Raw genomic sequence first — 17,118 nt, forward strand, 5'->3', positions numbered from 1 at the left:
TTCCCTAGTTCTCTATTGTTGAGGTGTTTTTTTTGACATGGGGCCTTATTACAGCCACCTTATATGCTTAAGGCACATGTCCTAATGTCAGAGATGAGTTAATAATAAATAGTAAATACTAAGAAGAGGATCTATAATTTCTGGGAGCATCTATTTCAGTAGTTTTGTCGGTATAGGGTCTAGCATGAATGTTGTTGATTTAGATGATCTAATGAGTTTAGACAGTTCATCGTGATCTACGTTAGAAAAAATTGCAATTTTTCCTTATTGGCGCTGTAGTTAGTTTGTTTAGCAGGTTTCAGTTCTGGTTGCATTGTAATAAATTTTTCTCTAATATCTTGGATTTTTCTTGTGAAGTGGTTCATAAATGTATTACTGTTATGCTGATATCCAGAGAGTTGGATGTCCACTTAATTTTGCCACTGTTTTAAATAAAAACCTAGGGTTGTGCTGGTTTTCTTCTATTAGTGATGAAAAGTAGGAGTGTGTTCGTTATACCACGGTGTTGGGCTGCCTTTTTTAATCTTCTTTAAACGCAGAGGAGCAACAGTGTCTAGTGTTTCTAGTGTTTAACTCCAAGAAGCTGGAGTTAAAATTTTCAACAGTAATGACAAAAAGATCTTCACCATTATTTTTCATGCTAGAGATTTGAGACGGTTCATGCAGATTATCGAGAAATGCATCTTTGATAATTGAAGTAATTGTTCTACCATATTTGTAACATGGAGTTTGATTTGCAGCCGTAGGCCAGTGAAGCAAATATAATATCAGATAATGATCCGAAATGTCTTCACTCTGCTGAAGGATTTTAACGTTGTCCACATTTATACCCTAAAACAGTATTAAAGAGAGATCTTATATTTAGCAATCCGAGCTGTAACAGTTGATTATCTGTATTTTGCTCATGTTTGATTTGTTTAACGTTTATTAAATTACTTTCAAGAGGTTTGCGCATTATCTTATGTTTTCTGATCCGGGGGACCGACACAGTCTGTTTTATGATGTTTGGGAGAAGAGATTATTACATGTTGTACATTTTGTGTATTCTGCGACGTGAGACGGCAAGCAGACAGTTGGTTAAATCATTCTGTCTGCTCCCTGACCTGGGCCCAAGTTTTAGCATTATTAAGACTTTGTGCCATATTTCTATACAGGAGGGAACCCCCATCCAGGAAAACTCTTCCAGTTATTTATAAAAACTATATTTTTCTCCAGGCACCACTCAGACAACCAGCCATTTAGTGATGATAATCTGCTATAGATCTCATCACCACGATAAGCAGTGAGGGGGTCAGAGAATATTACAGTGTCTGACATTGTTAACATTAACCTCTTTAACATTATCTTTGGTGACCTCCGATTGACGAAGTCAAACATCATTTGTGCCGACGTGGATAACAATCTTTCTGAATTTACGATTAGCCTTAGCCAGCACATTTAAATTTGACTTGATGTCAGGCGCTCTGGCTCCCGGTAAGCATTTGACTATGGTGGCTGGTGCCTCTATGTTAACGTTCCGAACAATAAAATCACCGATAAGTAGGGCACTTTCAGCAGGTTTCTCAGTTGGTGCGTCACTGAGCGGGGCAAACCTGTTTGAGACTGTAATGGGAACGGTTGAGTGATGTTTTGTCCTAGTTCATTTACCTCTTGTTCTGAAGAGCCTGAGAGCCTCTCACAACTGCAGCAGAATACGATACGTGTTGTGGCATAATGGAAAATTTCATTCGCCAAATTTCATGGGCCTTTTCTATAGTAGTCAGAGTTGATTGGTTCTCAAGGGCGAACCCCATCTGTCGTTCTCGACACAACGTCTCGTTCCCTCCATCAGGGAACTGAGGTTACAGACATAACCAAGACGTTTTCCTATCAACTAAATGATCTTATACTTTATTCTAACCATCTTAAATCATATTTATCCCTGACAAAAATAGTGTAAAACAAATACAAACTAAATTATTGTACTTAAATTTGTAGGCCACGTCAAAATCGCGCATCATATTTGCTTCCAAATGCCTTGCGAGAACTCGTAATCCAAGATCACGTGATCACAAATGGAACTCAATTCCTTGAAGTGATCATGGCATGTGCCCTTCGCCAACCGACTTCTGAACGGGACCTTCGCGAAGGTATTCAGGTATCCACCCGTGAAGGGCACGTGAAGGGCACTTCAAGGACGCATACATGCTGTTTGGAAAATGCCCACAAAGTTCAAATTTGGTGCATTCTGACCAGCAAATTCGCGTCACCTGAGTGCGGAGGCCAATTGAAGATCAAAACGTCACAGCGTGACCTCTCGGTACAGAAATGCTAAAAGATGGGGGAATCGCTTCCACCCATTTTCGTAGCACCATCCGAACTTATTCGCATGCTCAAAGTCTAGTCTGACTGCGGCATTAGAAAGACTATAAAGGCATTAGAAAGTGTTTATACTCATTCATTCTCCAGTGAGCTTACTGAATATATCCCCCTAACGTTATTCAAGTAAATAAAGTTTGGTAAATTATTACTTGGATTGTTATAATTGTAGGATCGAGTGGCAGAGAAAGCATTACCAGTACCTTGTAATTGATGTAAGGTCAAGGACTACCATCGCTTTTAGGCCTTAAACATTTTGATGGCCTTTTTCATGGACATGAATTGAAAGAATATAAATCGTTGGGTGGTAGATGGCACATTTAAAGCAAATATGTGGTGTTTATTGAAGAAACTTAACCTTGTTGAAAGCGGCAAATTGTAGAGGGACAGGATGTTGATCATATAATTATTCCGAATGGCATTCACATGGGTAATTTTTGTAAAGCACTAACATCTGACAAAACATTGTTCTTATCACCAGTTACCCTTATTTTATGACTAATGACGCAATATTTACATCCCAGACTGTGCCAATATAAATCCTGCTTCCTTGTAGTGATGCTATGGTAAAGGCCACTAGTCTGCTGTGTAAAGTACATGAGTCAAGTAAAAATTTGTCGTGTAGTGCAAGTCCGGGATTGGAAGTGGATGGTGATAAGTTAAATGGTTGATGAACTGAAAGAAGTTTTAAAATGTATAATGCATTGCAAGAAAATGTCATATTTGTAGCATAATATTTTAGGTTGAATTAAAGTCGAAAGTGGCTAAAGTTTTACATTATATAGCAGATGAAAATGAACTAGTAATAAAAGAAATATAATAAAAAACTAAATCGATTATTTGCATGAAAAGCATCATTAGAAACATAATTTAAATTCATATTTTGCATGTAGTTTTATTCAAGTAATCTGCATTACATAATGAAAGGAGTAGTTCACTTTCAAAAGGAAAATTCTTTCATTAGTTACTCACCCTGTTTTAATTTCAAACCTTTACGACCTTCTTTCTTCTGCAGAACACAAAGGAAGATATTTTGAAAAATGTTGGTAACAGAACAGCACAGCCCCCATTCAGTTCTATTGCAACCAATGCAAGTGAAAGGGGGGCTGTTAACCACATTCTTCAAATTATCTTCTTATGTATTCTGTGGAAGAAAGAAAGTCATACAGGTTTGAAATGACAAGAGGGTGAGATAATGATGACAGAATTTTTATTTTGAAGGTGAACTACTACTTGAAGTTATTGAGGACACACAAATTGCTCTGTTGCCTAATGCAAGTTCTTCATTTCTGTTCTCCTTGTTCCTGTCTCTAGTTACTGTGTATGAGTAGGATCACATTTCTGCGGAAAGCTTTTTAATTAGGAGCTTAAACGGCAGCCAGACACCAGGCACACCAAACAAGAGCAATGTCAATTACACCTGTTGTCATATTAACCACATATCAGTCTATCAGTTACAAATTTCATGGTCTTGCAAAACTGCAAATTTGCACAAACATGCAAAACTGGCACATTTTTCGTCTTCTCAGAATCAGAACAACCACCCTTGAACAGCTGGTGGGTGAATAAAATATAGTATAATTAATTTTTTTTGGTGAACTCTTCCTTCGAGTGTACTTGGGAACTACCGAATGGCTCAGCAGCAGCATACCCAGGCATTGGCTGGCAGATCTGCATGATTGGGGTGTCTATAATATCTGTCTCACATTGTCTGTTATGGTGATAGTAAGTGGGGTGTCCTTTGGTACAGTGTTTCCTATATGTAGATATGTTAAGCTGAAGAATTTGGCTGTTGTACAGCTGTTAGTAGCATTAAAATTTGTAGCATTTTATGTTATTTGTTCATTATAGATCCTTGAAGTGATACGTTTAGGGGCACTGGGTCTGTGCTGACGTCAGTAAAGTCATCACTCAGTAAAATGTTACTAAGAGGTCGAGCAGCTGCCTGAACAAAAGATGCGTCGATTGGTATCTGTACTTAAGTATCTAATTTAGTGATTCGCAAAGAATCATTTAAAAATTACACTAAAAGAAATGTTTGTGACATGAACATTTTTAGGCTGGAAGTCTTTAGTATGGAGTTAAACTGACAAAGTGTGTCCAAATGCTGATCATTGTGAGGGAGGTTATTCCAGAGTAGAAGCCAAATAAAAATTATTTGCCTTCTTTAAAAGATTTGCACATTCTGGGTATTATTAATGATGCAATCCGTAATATACAATTATTTTCTTTACGAGTGCTTCTTTGTGCAGACAAATCTAATGGTTTGAGGTATAGTTTGTGTTGTTTGTGAGGTAAATACTGTATGTAAGGCATATATAAAATAATGGATCTGAACAAGCAATATCTGCTGCTTTTGTTTTGACCAAATGTTACATAAATTTATAAATTTTAATAACCAATTTATGAGGAAAATGTCTGCATCAGTCCTCAGTCCCTTCTGATGGCAGAGTATAACCACATCTCAAAAGCACATTCATGCCGGTAGTTATGGGTCTGAGCTGGCTCCTTTAAGAGCCGACGTGAGTTTTTCTTGAAACAAACTTATTAAAGCTGAAATATCCACAACATTAACAACAAAGAGCGCGGTTTATCTGTTCATCAGATGCGTGTTAGAACGTTCGTCACTTTGGCAGCAGACTCACTGCACGGTGCATGCTGTCTTTAAGAATCATCATAAATCATCATAAAACCTATGCAAAAACCATTCTCTCCTCCTCGCATATCAAGTTCGCACAGGCTCTTGCATCCCCCTTGCGACAGCCCTGTCTTTAATAGTTAGGCTATTCGGGAACAATACTGTGAAACGTACAGTACACATGCAAATGACAGATTGGTATCTAACCTGTTGAGACACTTTATAATATAATCTCCTATTCAGAATAACAAGGTCCAATATCAGAAGTCTTTGTACGGTTTTTTACAGTCTGGTAACTTAGAAAAATAAGGGACTATTAGAGCTAAGTATATTCTGCATGTTTTTCAGCATTCCCAAGAGACTTGTTTATATAGAGAAAAGCAAGGGGTATGCTTTACTTCTTCATAAACAAAGTAGTAACTCTCTCATAATTAGGATCTAAACTATGAATGGCAGACAACTGAAACCAAACAGCAAGATGCAGTTGCTTTGGGTGATAGCAACACTGAAAAGCACTGTCTGTTTGTGTTTTTACAGACAAAAAATTGGGAGGAAAGTAGTTTTTCCGGCATTTTGGGATGGGCTTATATTTTGGACATACATTTCAATACCAGACCTTTGATTGAAGTGTGTTCAATATGTATTGTGCAAAGCTGCATGCACACACAAATCACTCTTCATGTAGAAATGACTTGATTTCTGTAATGTTTGAATAAATTTCCTCTGTTTTCTGTGATTTAGATGTGCAAAATCAAGTCAGATAAAGACTGTGTCCAGCTGCAGTATATTTTTCAAGGGAAGCAGATTTCGATACAGGTGAGATTATTTGATTAAATGTACTTCGTAACCTCAAAGCTGTTTGCACTAAACATACGTCATATATTCCAATTTGATTAGTTGCATTTCTCATAAGTGTGAATGCAATAACATGAGTAAGTGAATATGTGTGTTTTCAGTGGGCGGGTGGCTAAAGAAGTGATTGAAGCCAGTTCAAAGATTCAAAGAGAACCACCTGTTGTACACAGGTCAGTAACATCTCCATTTTAATTAATTTCTTATATTGTAATACAGACACAATTGGAATTTTGTGGTTGTTTGTTAGTCTTCATGTTTATGCTTGCCTGTATTTTCAGATGTTTTCAAGTGTCTACATTTTATCTCATGACTTTTGTGTTAAAAGACAAATTGTGAATATTGTATCCCTGTTCATATAGAATTTTTAAGGTTAAGTGCTCCTGGGTTTGATGTCAGACAAATTCAGATTGGCCCTCATACAAGCATTCTAATCAACTTATATTGGACTTTGCTCTGTTTTGTCTTCTTGTGGTTGTCTAAGGTGTCAGTTTGGCCAAAGCAGAAGCTTTTCTTCACTCAGTCATAAACAACTTATAATGAACATGGAGCCACTCCTACCAGCACTAAGCTCTAGCAGGGAACGCAGAGATATCTCAGCAGACAATGGTAACACAAACATGCTTCTATTATGAATGTGAATGTGCCTGAAAATCCAAAGGGGCTCATTTTACAAACCTAGACATTTTTAGGCAGACGAATAGGATGGGTGTGTGCCCTTATTCCCAAACAGATCTTTCCAGATAGGTTTCTTTAATACTGTTCCTCTTATGTATTAAAGATGGTGTAGCGATTTTAGCTGCATGTTAAAATAAGGATGAGTTTAACTCACCAAATATGATTCTCCATCGGATCTATCAAGATCACATCCATGAAATTAGTTATTTAAAACGTCAATTTCAGTCAAGGAATTAGTTTCGCTTAAAGGAAAATACGTATAATAATCTTCATTACACATACATATTTTACAATCTCTGATTAGCAGTATAGTGATAAAAATCCTATATGTATTCGTCCAGCAAATGCATCAATGATTTATACATTGACGTTGTCTCATGACCATAAGTAACGTGACTTTACCAAACAGAATTAACAGCAGAGGTAGTATAGATCGATACACAGTTTAAGTAACCAGTTTGTGAGCGTGAGCACAGAAAACCCATCACAAATGCCTTCATGTTTTTTGATTAAACTCTACTCTGCATGGTAAACTTAATGACGATCGCATAAACACCAACAAATACATGAAACACAAACACACTAGGAAGCGCATAGAGAGAGAGTGAGAGTGAGAGAGAGAGAGGGCATGGTCGCGAGGCAGGTAAAACATGTCTGAAAACCAATAAAATCATCTTTAACAGAGAGGCACTCTCTTAATGCAGCTATTCTATAAATAGAATCGGATACTTGCTATCTCCGTGTTGGACCATTCTCTTTCTTTTCCCTTCCAATTCCTAAATCATCCAAAGTGGATCGCTGATGGTGTTTTTAAATGCATACCTGCCCTGCCCCCATGTGGCCTGCGTGCCAATGCCATGAAAGTGATAAGTGGGCCAGAGAAAGTTCCTTTGTTTCGCATAGCGCCTCATTTGCATAGCTCTGACAGTATGGTCAGTTTGCATTTAATACCTAAACTTAGTTATGGACATAGTATGATGCATGCTATGCTTTTATAACATAGCTCATCATATAGGGATTTCAGAGAGGTGTAGTAAAATATGAAACGTGCAAGGCATTGAACTGTGAATCATCCCAACGTATGAATACATCAAATGAACCCTAAATCAAAACTTGTATATCTAACAGTTACAGACTATTTAAAATGGCACGAGCGCCAACACACAACCTAGACATTTAGATACATTTATAGAAAAGGATAGTTTAAATCACATATGTTCCTATTTGTTAGAGAAGTCTCTCTGGTAAGCCTCAGATGTTAAGTTAGAGATGGGACAGAGACTTCCTACCAATGCTTTGAAGCTTAGGAGTCGTAAATATCCTACAGCGAAACCAATGGTTATCACACTCTCTGTGAGAGTTCAAAACCTAAAACCAGACCCCTGGAGAAAAACAGGACAAAAGGGAGTGAGGGGGTTTATGGCTTTCCTCTCAATGATCCAGTCACTACAATGGTTTACTCTTAGAAAAACATGCGGCTGCTGTGTAGATGATACAGAACATGAATGGCAAAATACTACTTGGTTGCAAAATAAATTATTAAGTGGCATATTGTGCTTCCAAGTGGCATATTGTGGCATCAGTAATAAAAACAAAAGCTTTACAGTGAGCATTACCTTCAGGTGTCTGTATGCAGTCAAAAGCAAGCAAAATAGTGTCCTGTGAACCTTTAAAACAACTGTACTGATGCTAATGACAGATGTAAGGCACTTGCTCTCGTGGGATCTTTTGAAAATTAGCCGATGATGTGTTGGTCTCTGTGGAGACTCCAATCAGAGCATTAAAATACTCATACGATCTTCTCAGCAGACATCATGTTAGCACTGATTATTTGGAGTCATGCCCAGACTTGTGCTATAAAAGTACTGAAGAGGTGCACATTAAAGCAACGATTCACATGCTAAATGTCATAAAGTCAGAAGCTGCTGGTTAACTCAATTGAATCATTCTTTTGTTTAAACTCGTATCATTCATTCCAGAAAGGTTGTAAATTAAAATATTTATTAAGCTTTTGCCAGGTTGACAGGTCTAGTTGTGTCAATCAGGAAACACAAAGGCTGTGTGAAAAGTTCTGAAGCTGGTACTGCATCATGTCTAAGCCTCTCACAGATTGAGTTACCAAAGTGAAGGACAAGGTTTTAAGGACTAAATACCACATAAGCCTGTCTCTCGGTTTTCTTGTACATCCTGTACGATCACAGTCTTCCCTTATCTGCACTCTCTTTATTATTTATCTATTATGAATATCCAAACCAAGTGGCAACTGCAAAAAGATGATGCTTGAAATTTACTCTGAACTAATGTTATACTGTTTCTTTTAAGCAATACGTGTCAAGGTATTTTTTGGTGGATAAAATCAAATATTCACTGTAGTATATTGAACAATCATAAAACATACGCATATTCAAAGGTTGCTGCTTCTATTTTTGTTAATTAAAATGGTTCAGTTCCAAAAAGACGACTTTTGTGTATATGCCATTGAAGTGAAACAACACCAAATGCTACACCATCCACGAGGCTAGGGTTTTGTAGATATAGCAGTAGATATATTTTGATTGGTTGTTGGTGGTTTGCTACTTACAAAGATAGTTCACCACAAAATGAAAATTCTCTCATCATTTACTCTCACTTTGGTCATTTAGAACCTAAATGGTTAACCTGTTGGTAACGGAGCAATCGACTTGGCTTTGTGTCCATACAATAGAAGTGAATGGGTACCGCTCTTGTTTGGTTACGAACATTCTTCAAGATACCTCTTTAGTAAATATAGCCAAAGATATTAATATTAACAAGATGCGCCACTGCCATTACAATGAATGGTGAGGGATGCGACTCTCAATATGGCCGCTCTAGTGAAGGAAGTCCCGCCTTCCAGTAAAACGAGCCAAACGTCAATCAGAAATTAATTGAAGAAATTTAAGCTTTACAAACTAAAGATATCATACAGTTCATGTCATGTTTGATTATGGATCGGAAATATGCTGTTTAATCAGCGATTTTAGAAATATCTGCCTTCCTCCGTTCAAGTAGAAAGGACTGTGAACTTGCTATGACATAAATAGCTGCCCAGAGGCAATGCAATTGTATGGTTGGTACGGTGTTACTGGCCCATATTCAACCGTATTGTGTTCTATGTTCCTCACTAGAGAGCATTGAGTCATACTATAATATCTGGCTTTCTACACTGGTAAGGACGTTTGTGTCTTATTTATATGACATCATCATGACCTATGATTAAAATAGACCACTTGCTTGCATGCTCTTCTCTTGCATAAAATAGTCGCTTTTTATTACTTTGTTTGAGCCCAAGAACAATTTACAGGGATTATGAATTTGTGCAGTCTCATTTGTTTAATACGATCTGCTTTCCCTCCAGTGCTGTTTAGGTTAGACAGAGGCCTTCGTGATTTCATGATTAATCATGTTTTTGTACAATGCACATTGTACAAAATCATGCAAAATAGCCAACTCATTAAATAATAATGAATACCAGTGAAATAAGACTGAAAATGTTTTTTTAACTTTTGGATTCACAATGGCCACAGTGGTGTCGTTTTTTTGATAATTGCAAAGGTTATCAGAAACTTGATCGAATTTGTTATTTTCCTCACATTGTTTAGTATTCCTTTAATAACTGTTGTAGTAATAATGAATGAAAAGCAAAGGCAAAAAAAGCAGAACACCTCAGACTAAATCCGAATGTGTCTATGAGATGTACTGTTCTGCAGAGCGTATCTTTTTCATCATAATCAGCCGCTGTGATTACCAAAGCCATATGCTATGTGTGATGCTGTATAAATAGCTCATCCTGCATTTGGGCTGATCCGACCCCTAATGCCCCGACTTTGTTAGCACTGTCTGCTATCCAGTGAAGATAAGGGGTCGGCCAGACCCCATCCTATGGGTGAACGCGATTTATTACAGCAATGACCAAAGCCAGATGACTCAGGATGAGTGCTTGACATCATTTAACCGAAGAAGAACCCAGCAGAAGGTCATTCTGCAGATAGGCTGCGATCGCAGCGGAAGGTTTTTAGAGAGGGTCCAATATGGATGTTATTGGAGAGCAGGGGGAGTGCAGAATGGCGTTCAGGATGAGGTGGGTTGTGAAACGGTTGCTGAGGAAGATCTACAAAGAGATGCAGATGAGGTTCTTAATGGATTTCTGGGTAACAGTTTTAGGGACCAATTGGACCCCATGCGTTGTCAGATAAAGATCACCACGCGCCACAGCCTACAGCTCCGCATGGCCAACCACACAGCACGAGATGTCTATGTACGACTTCTTGGCCACGGGGAGCGTATCTCAGGAACTGGTATGGAAGCTACCCAAATCTGATGCTTTCATATTCGCGTTTGTTATTTGTGACTGTAATGGTGCAATGCTGAAGTCGGAATCATTATTTATAGGAACAGCGTGGCTAACTGGCTATACTTCATTTCATCAGTGACTATTACAGTACTTTCATTCTGTAAATTAAGAATTCTAAACGCAGATGTAGACATGTTCCTCATAAATTTAAACTTCAACTTCTTAAGATGTTAATGTTAATCATATGAGTTAAAATGAAACATATTTTGTTTCGAATTTTAGAGTTGAGCGGATGTGATGATTACGGGTTTTTCATCATGTCTCTGTGCCCATCATGCTTTCGCTGAAAAACTGTAAAGAATTTCTAAGCACCAGAATATTGTCGAGATGTAGGGATGGCCTTTTTTCAAATTTGGGCCAGTTAGGATTCAAATCATATGGTGAGCCGGAGGCTGCAGATGTCAACTTGTTCTTTTTACTTTGAGAAATACTTGATGACGTCTGTATCTTTAGGTCGATTTTTATGTTCTTTTGTAAAATCACCTTCCAATTTAGTTATTGTGTCTGATTGTTGCCATGGTAACCTGAGTGGTCTGTTTCTAGTGACTCTTACCTCCTCCTGGGCTCTTTATAAAGTATGTGTCGCTATGGCGACATGTTGTCTGTGCCCATGCCTTCATCTACAAGGATATGCAATGATTATTCAATTTTCTTAGATAAATATGAAATTTCAAGCATATTTGGAAGCTTATTAAAGGGACAGTTCACCCCTCAGCACACAAAAAACTGTCATCATTTATTCACCCTAATGTCATTCAAAACTTGTAAAGGGCTCTTTCTTCTTTGTGTTCTCCACAAAGATTTAGAACAACATGATTTTTATTCATTTTTGGATAAACTGTATCTTTAATCCATTATATTCTGACAGATTGTTTAAATTAGTCTTTATATTGTATTTTGACTCCAAAATGTGGAAAAATGTATATGTCTTTTAATATCTATGTGAATCGATTTTCAAAAGAACATTAATATTATTGTGAAACAAGAAATTGAGATATTCTTTTTAGATGAGGTTGTTGGGTGTACATTTGAGAAGAGCTGCATGGAGAACCCTCAACGTCAGTGACAACTTAGCCGGGAGAATTGTCTTAATCCACACTAGCCAGGCAGCTGGGTCTATATTTACTTGTCCAAAAAAAACAGGCTACAGTCATTTCTCTTTGCTGCTCTATGAACACACACACAGACAGGATGCATACAATAAGGGCAACAGGAATAATTTGTGAGTAATTTTAATTAATGCGTGTTCAAATGTGAAAAAACTTCATACAGCAGGATTCCACATTTTGTACATGTTAAATAACTGTGATTAACATGTTGTATGCTTTGCAGGACTCCGGGCTTTAAAAGACACAGTTCACCTCTCTCCATTGAAACCATCGGTGACACCTGAGGAAGTGGAGACGGAGGATAGAGAAACTGTCCAGGAAAGACGAGAAGAGGAGATAGCCAACAGGACGAGAGCAGATGAGGAGAGGAGAGAAATACATGCAGATAATGAAGAAGAGGAGAGTGACACTCTCAGTATTTCTGACACGGTGTATAACCCGTGTGCCAGCATGGTGCCAACGCCAGTGGAGGAGAGTCAAGGTGGGTTAGAAGTTCTGTTCCAGAGCCCCGCACGCATACTGAAGGAGCTTCACGCCGATCCAGAGATGCAGGTGGAGCTTCAGGCCGAACGAGATCTGGAATTGGCCAGAGAGGAGTATCGCCAGTCTTTGAGCAACCCTCCAAATGGGCAGCACCAGATGCAGGCATGTCTGCGCAGTGCCGTGCGTCTGGTGGTGATGGCCACTGGCCTTCTCATGATTCTACTTCCACTGCTCCTTGTACTGTTGGAGTCCGACTTGGACATCTCGTTCTTGCATGATATTCGCCAGACGCCTGAGTTCGAGCAGTTTCACTACGAGTATTACTGCCCTCTGCGAAGATGGTTTCTCTGCAAAGTTGAACTCATAATGGAGCATCTATGGGGGGAATGAGGCACACCGCTAATGGCAGCCTCATGGAACAGGGGGCGGGAATGAAAGGAAGGTTTGCTCTCCTACAGTACATAACGTTATTTATGCCCATTCATCAAGTAGATAATAGTAGTTTGGTTGTGTTATAGCAGTTGTAATGGACATTTGTAGGATTCACAAATGCCTTAGATGGTTCAGTTAGCCACTTAAAGGCTGACAAAATGACAAAAAGTAGTTCTGATAAAAATGCACCGAAATTTCACACATTTTATCATTGAAAATGATTTTGCATGTGCTTTTAAACTTTTAAAAAAGCAAACAAAAAGCATTCAGGGTCCAAAATTAATAGTTTGCTCGTGCTGTCATTTTTTCAGGATTATTGCTGGTTCTGTCAACCGCTGCATCAGATCGATAGATAAACACATTATCATTTTGGACCCTGCAAATGATCATTTTGGAACCAGCACTTAGTTTTAATATGTTGACGTTGATGCATGTCACATTAATTTGTTTTATGTTCCATATCACAAAAAACGCTACTCAGAATGTAGAACAGGATCCCGCTTCCCCAAATCAAGAAAACCTATTATTATATTTAAAGCTTTACAGCTATTTAGATCAAATTCTGACCTCATAACATTGTGTTGCAAATTATATTTTCTGCCTCCAGCGGAGTAACACAATATATAGCGAGGGCGAGCTATGCATACTAAAACATATCTGTTTTTAAATGTTCTACATTTCCAAGTTATGGGTGCAGTTACTTGTATCTTTTAGTTATGGTATGTTATTTAAACTGCTTTATTTTAAAAAGAAGGTGGTAGAGAAGTGAAATATTTTTAATATGACCAATTCATCTAAAATGCTGTGCTGTGTTTTTTTTTACATTGAATAGCACAAAATGTAAAACTTTTTTTAAAGATTTTCTGATGTCAAATGAAAGTTTTACTATAACAGGCTTTGGGAGGATGATACAGTAATACATTTAACAGTCTTACATGGTCACACAACATTACAGTATCACTTAATGTCAAATACACAATAAAAAAAAAAAAAGTAAAAGGTGTAGAATATTACTCTAATATAAAGATAGTATAAAACTCTTTAAAAGGATTACAAACAATCTTAAAGTCCATTTAGTCTCAAATTAGTTAATATCCTAAGCTATTTCAAAGCAGATCTTTGTATAGCCACGTACGTCTTTAATGTGCATAAATGGGCAGAATAGAACCAGGCCTAACTGCAGGTTTGCTCAAACAATGCTAAAGACTGATTTGTTATGCAAGTGATCTTTACTAAAAAATAAATGTTAAGATTAGGTTCTTAAATATTTATTTGCCCTATAATTATACTAAAGTAAACATAACAATTCAGAAGAAAATTTTTTTTCCAAATTACTTGTTTGGAAAATGGATTCTTTTGGGAATTTTAAAAGTAAGTTCATGTAGTACCGTCATACATTTACAATACTTGCATTTTCCATGATGCGGAACCTGTAAAGACGTGTTGCATTTAAACGGTTGACTTATGTATTTAATTATTTTGATTCATGTGGTCACATGCAAAACATGCAAAGCTTTGACCATACCAACCAATCCGATGCAATTTGAATATATGGCTACTTGTGATGTAACTTTAAAGTGATGTGATGTCACATCTTTTGTTGAGATGATAAAATAAGGGCTAATGACAAGTTTTTTAAACTTAAATTGTATCATGCTCATAGTAGTTTGAAATAACATCCTGATCACATTTACCTTAGAACACCAGGCGGCATTCTCAGGAACGTATGTCATTTATTGAAGGACTTTAAAAAAGCAGTTTATTTTCTGATACAAAAATTGAAACAAAGTAAATAAATAAATTCTTACATACATGTATTTACAATATCTCCCAAAAAAATATTGCTGTTGTATGTTATTCATGGCTCATTGTCGAAGATATTCATTCATGCAAAGTCTTGTTGTGTCATTCACCTTTAAACATTACGGGGTGGTTTCCCGTACAGGGCTTAAGACTAGTCCTACATAAGTACATAAGTACAATTATTTTGTCACAAAATACACACAAATAATGTGTTTTTGGAAGGCATGTTTGTAAAAACTGCTCAAATGTACTAATTTAACTAAGGCCTTGTCATGGCCCAATCCCTGTGGGGGAAGCCGCTCATTTATTACATAAAATATGTGCATTAAAATCAGAATAACAGTTACTAAAACAGTTACTACATTTTAGTTACTAAAATGCTTTGGTGATTACATCAAAAGCATACTTTATTGTAAATTACTGGCTATATCTTTATTTCCTAAAACATTATGAATACATTCAAAGTTTGTTTTCGTTTTTATTTAATTAAAAAAAATGTAATTAGTTAAAATACGTGACCAGGCAGAAGTTTAGATACAAAAATGTGTTGCTCATTTCTGATGAAATGGCTGACTAAATAGACATAAATTTTGTAAACAAATATGAATTATTCTTAGTTGGATAGAATAGCCAAAGTAAAACAGATGCTTAGGGCCAGAATATAAGGAACGATTCTAAACTTTTGACTGGAAGTGACTGGTACAGTACATCTGCACACATTTAATGTTTGCAATGCCCTGACTTGTTCCCCTTGAGTGGCCCATCTATGTCTGCATGTCTGTAAATACCATGAGGTCATTCTCATATTAAGAGTCTGAACTTGTGTACTCGATTAATGCATCCAAATCATATGATCATATTATTTTACAATGGCCAAACGCCTTTTAAAAGAACATTAACTATTTTATTTTGTTTTCGCTTAAGGTTTCTGTGTATTCTAAGCTCAGGATGAGTCAATACATTTTGATTACTGCAAATAATAATATAAATATACCATTAATGCTTTGTTCTGGTGTATAGGTCATAGTTATTATGCTGCACATCACATATGTGAGAAAACAATTGTGTATATGCTTGATAGTTATGCTTTGTGTTATCCTGATCAATAAAACCAGAGAATATGTAGTCAAATTCAATCAAAGTGTTAAACACAAAATACAGCAACAATTCAGATGATATTTTATAATTTGGAAACATTAATCTAGTTAGAGATTGTGAATAAAGACTTTAATCTTTATTCATTTTAGTAAAAAACAAAGCAGGTTGATTGAATTTGGCCATTAACCTCAACATCTCTTGTATTCTAGTGTGGTAAAAAATAGAAGTTCTAACTTTTTTAATCGGCCAGAGTGTAAAAATGAAAAAAGAAAAAGTGTAAAAAGATATGTGATATCAATGTTTTTATGCACTTAACATGTTGGAATGTTTTTATTTCTTTGCCATGCTGTTGCATGATGAAACACCACAACTTCATGTCACCCTTTAAGGATGAGGGTGATCTGTTTATTTTATTGATCCAGCCTGATACAGTATATTTGATAGAACTGTACTGAAGTTATTTTTATTTAAGTGTTTTAAGTGATCACTAAGATGGTTGAAATTCAAGGTTGTGTCCATCGGCAAGTCTGATATTTTACACCAAAATCAAAAGAAAAAAACGATTATATTTCAGGGTTATAAAATGCGCAGAAACAAAATGAAACACTGATTTTAAATATAGGCTGCGTTTTCTCTCTTTTTTCCTTTTGATTTTGTGGTGAAGTTTTCACTAAACACAATCTTGAAAGTCTTTGTGAAGTATGTCCCTTTGGATGACAGTTGATAGTCCTGGTATCTAATCTGACATCCTCTGAATAAAACCAGGCAAATTCAGTGTTCTAGTCATGCATATTCAAAATTTAATTTACTGTACGATTAGCGCTTGGTAGCGATTTTACCCAGATTATTTATACATAAACATGACCAAACATGAAACAATCCAAAGCCCTTTAATAATGAAAAGACTGATAATTGTACTTGACAAGAAAATATGCAAAATAGGAAAACAGTGTCTTTTTTATTTGTCTTGTCTTAAGTTTGCTATCTTCTTGAGTGTTTAGTGATTTCACACAATATGTGAAATGTGTTTTATTCGCATGTTCAGGAGAATTTGAAATATTTCTGTTTAATACGGTCTATCATTTCAAAATACAACTCTGGGAGTATCAGTGTAAAAAAAACAGTTCTTAGTCTGAAATTGACCGGGAAGCGCCTTATGACATTTGTAAAATTCAATTACATTTATTATTAAATATTAATTAAATTGTAAAGTGATTTTTGATGGTTTATATGTTCAGAAAATGAATTGTTTTATATGTTAGTACTGCCACAATAAAATTGGAGTGAAAATCTTT

The 17,118-nt window shown here is 36.5% G+C and overlaps 2 protein-coding genes across 3 annotated transcripts in view; one reads left to right on the forward strand and one right to left on the reverse strand.

Annotated features, from left to right (window-relative positions):
* The window catches only part of frmd3 (FERM domain containing 3), a 53,965-nt gene extending 36,848 nt beyond the window's left edge, over positions 1-17,117 (forward strand). For both annotated transcript variants that reach the window (XM_056772845.1, XM_056772846.1), the window contains exons 11-14: positions 5,738-5,812; positions 5,953-6,021; positions 6,333-6,457; positions 12,231-17,117. In XM_056772845.1, coding sequence (XP_056628823.1) covers positions 5,738-5,812; positions 5,953-6,021; positions 6,333-6,457; positions 12,231-12,880 — 919 coding nt within the window. In that variant the 3' untranslated portion in view covers positions 12,881-17,117. The remainder of the gene's footprint in view (positions 1-5,737; positions 5,813-5,952; positions 6,022-6,332; positions 6,458-12,230) is intronic.
* Positions 1-17,118, reverse strand: part of rasef (RAS and EF-hand domain containing) — a 35,584-nt gene that overhangs the window by 5,783 nt on the left and 12,683 nt on the right. The window lies entirely within an intron of this gene.

This window comes from Triplophysa dalaica, chromosome 18 (genome assembly GCF_015846415.1).
Source record: "Triplophysa dalaica isolate WHDGS20190420 chromosome 18, ASM1584641v1, whole genome shotgun sequence".
Taxonomy (NCBI): Eukaryota; Metazoa; Chordata; class Actinopteri; order Cypriniformes; family Nemacheilidae; genus Triplophysa; species Triplophysa dalaica.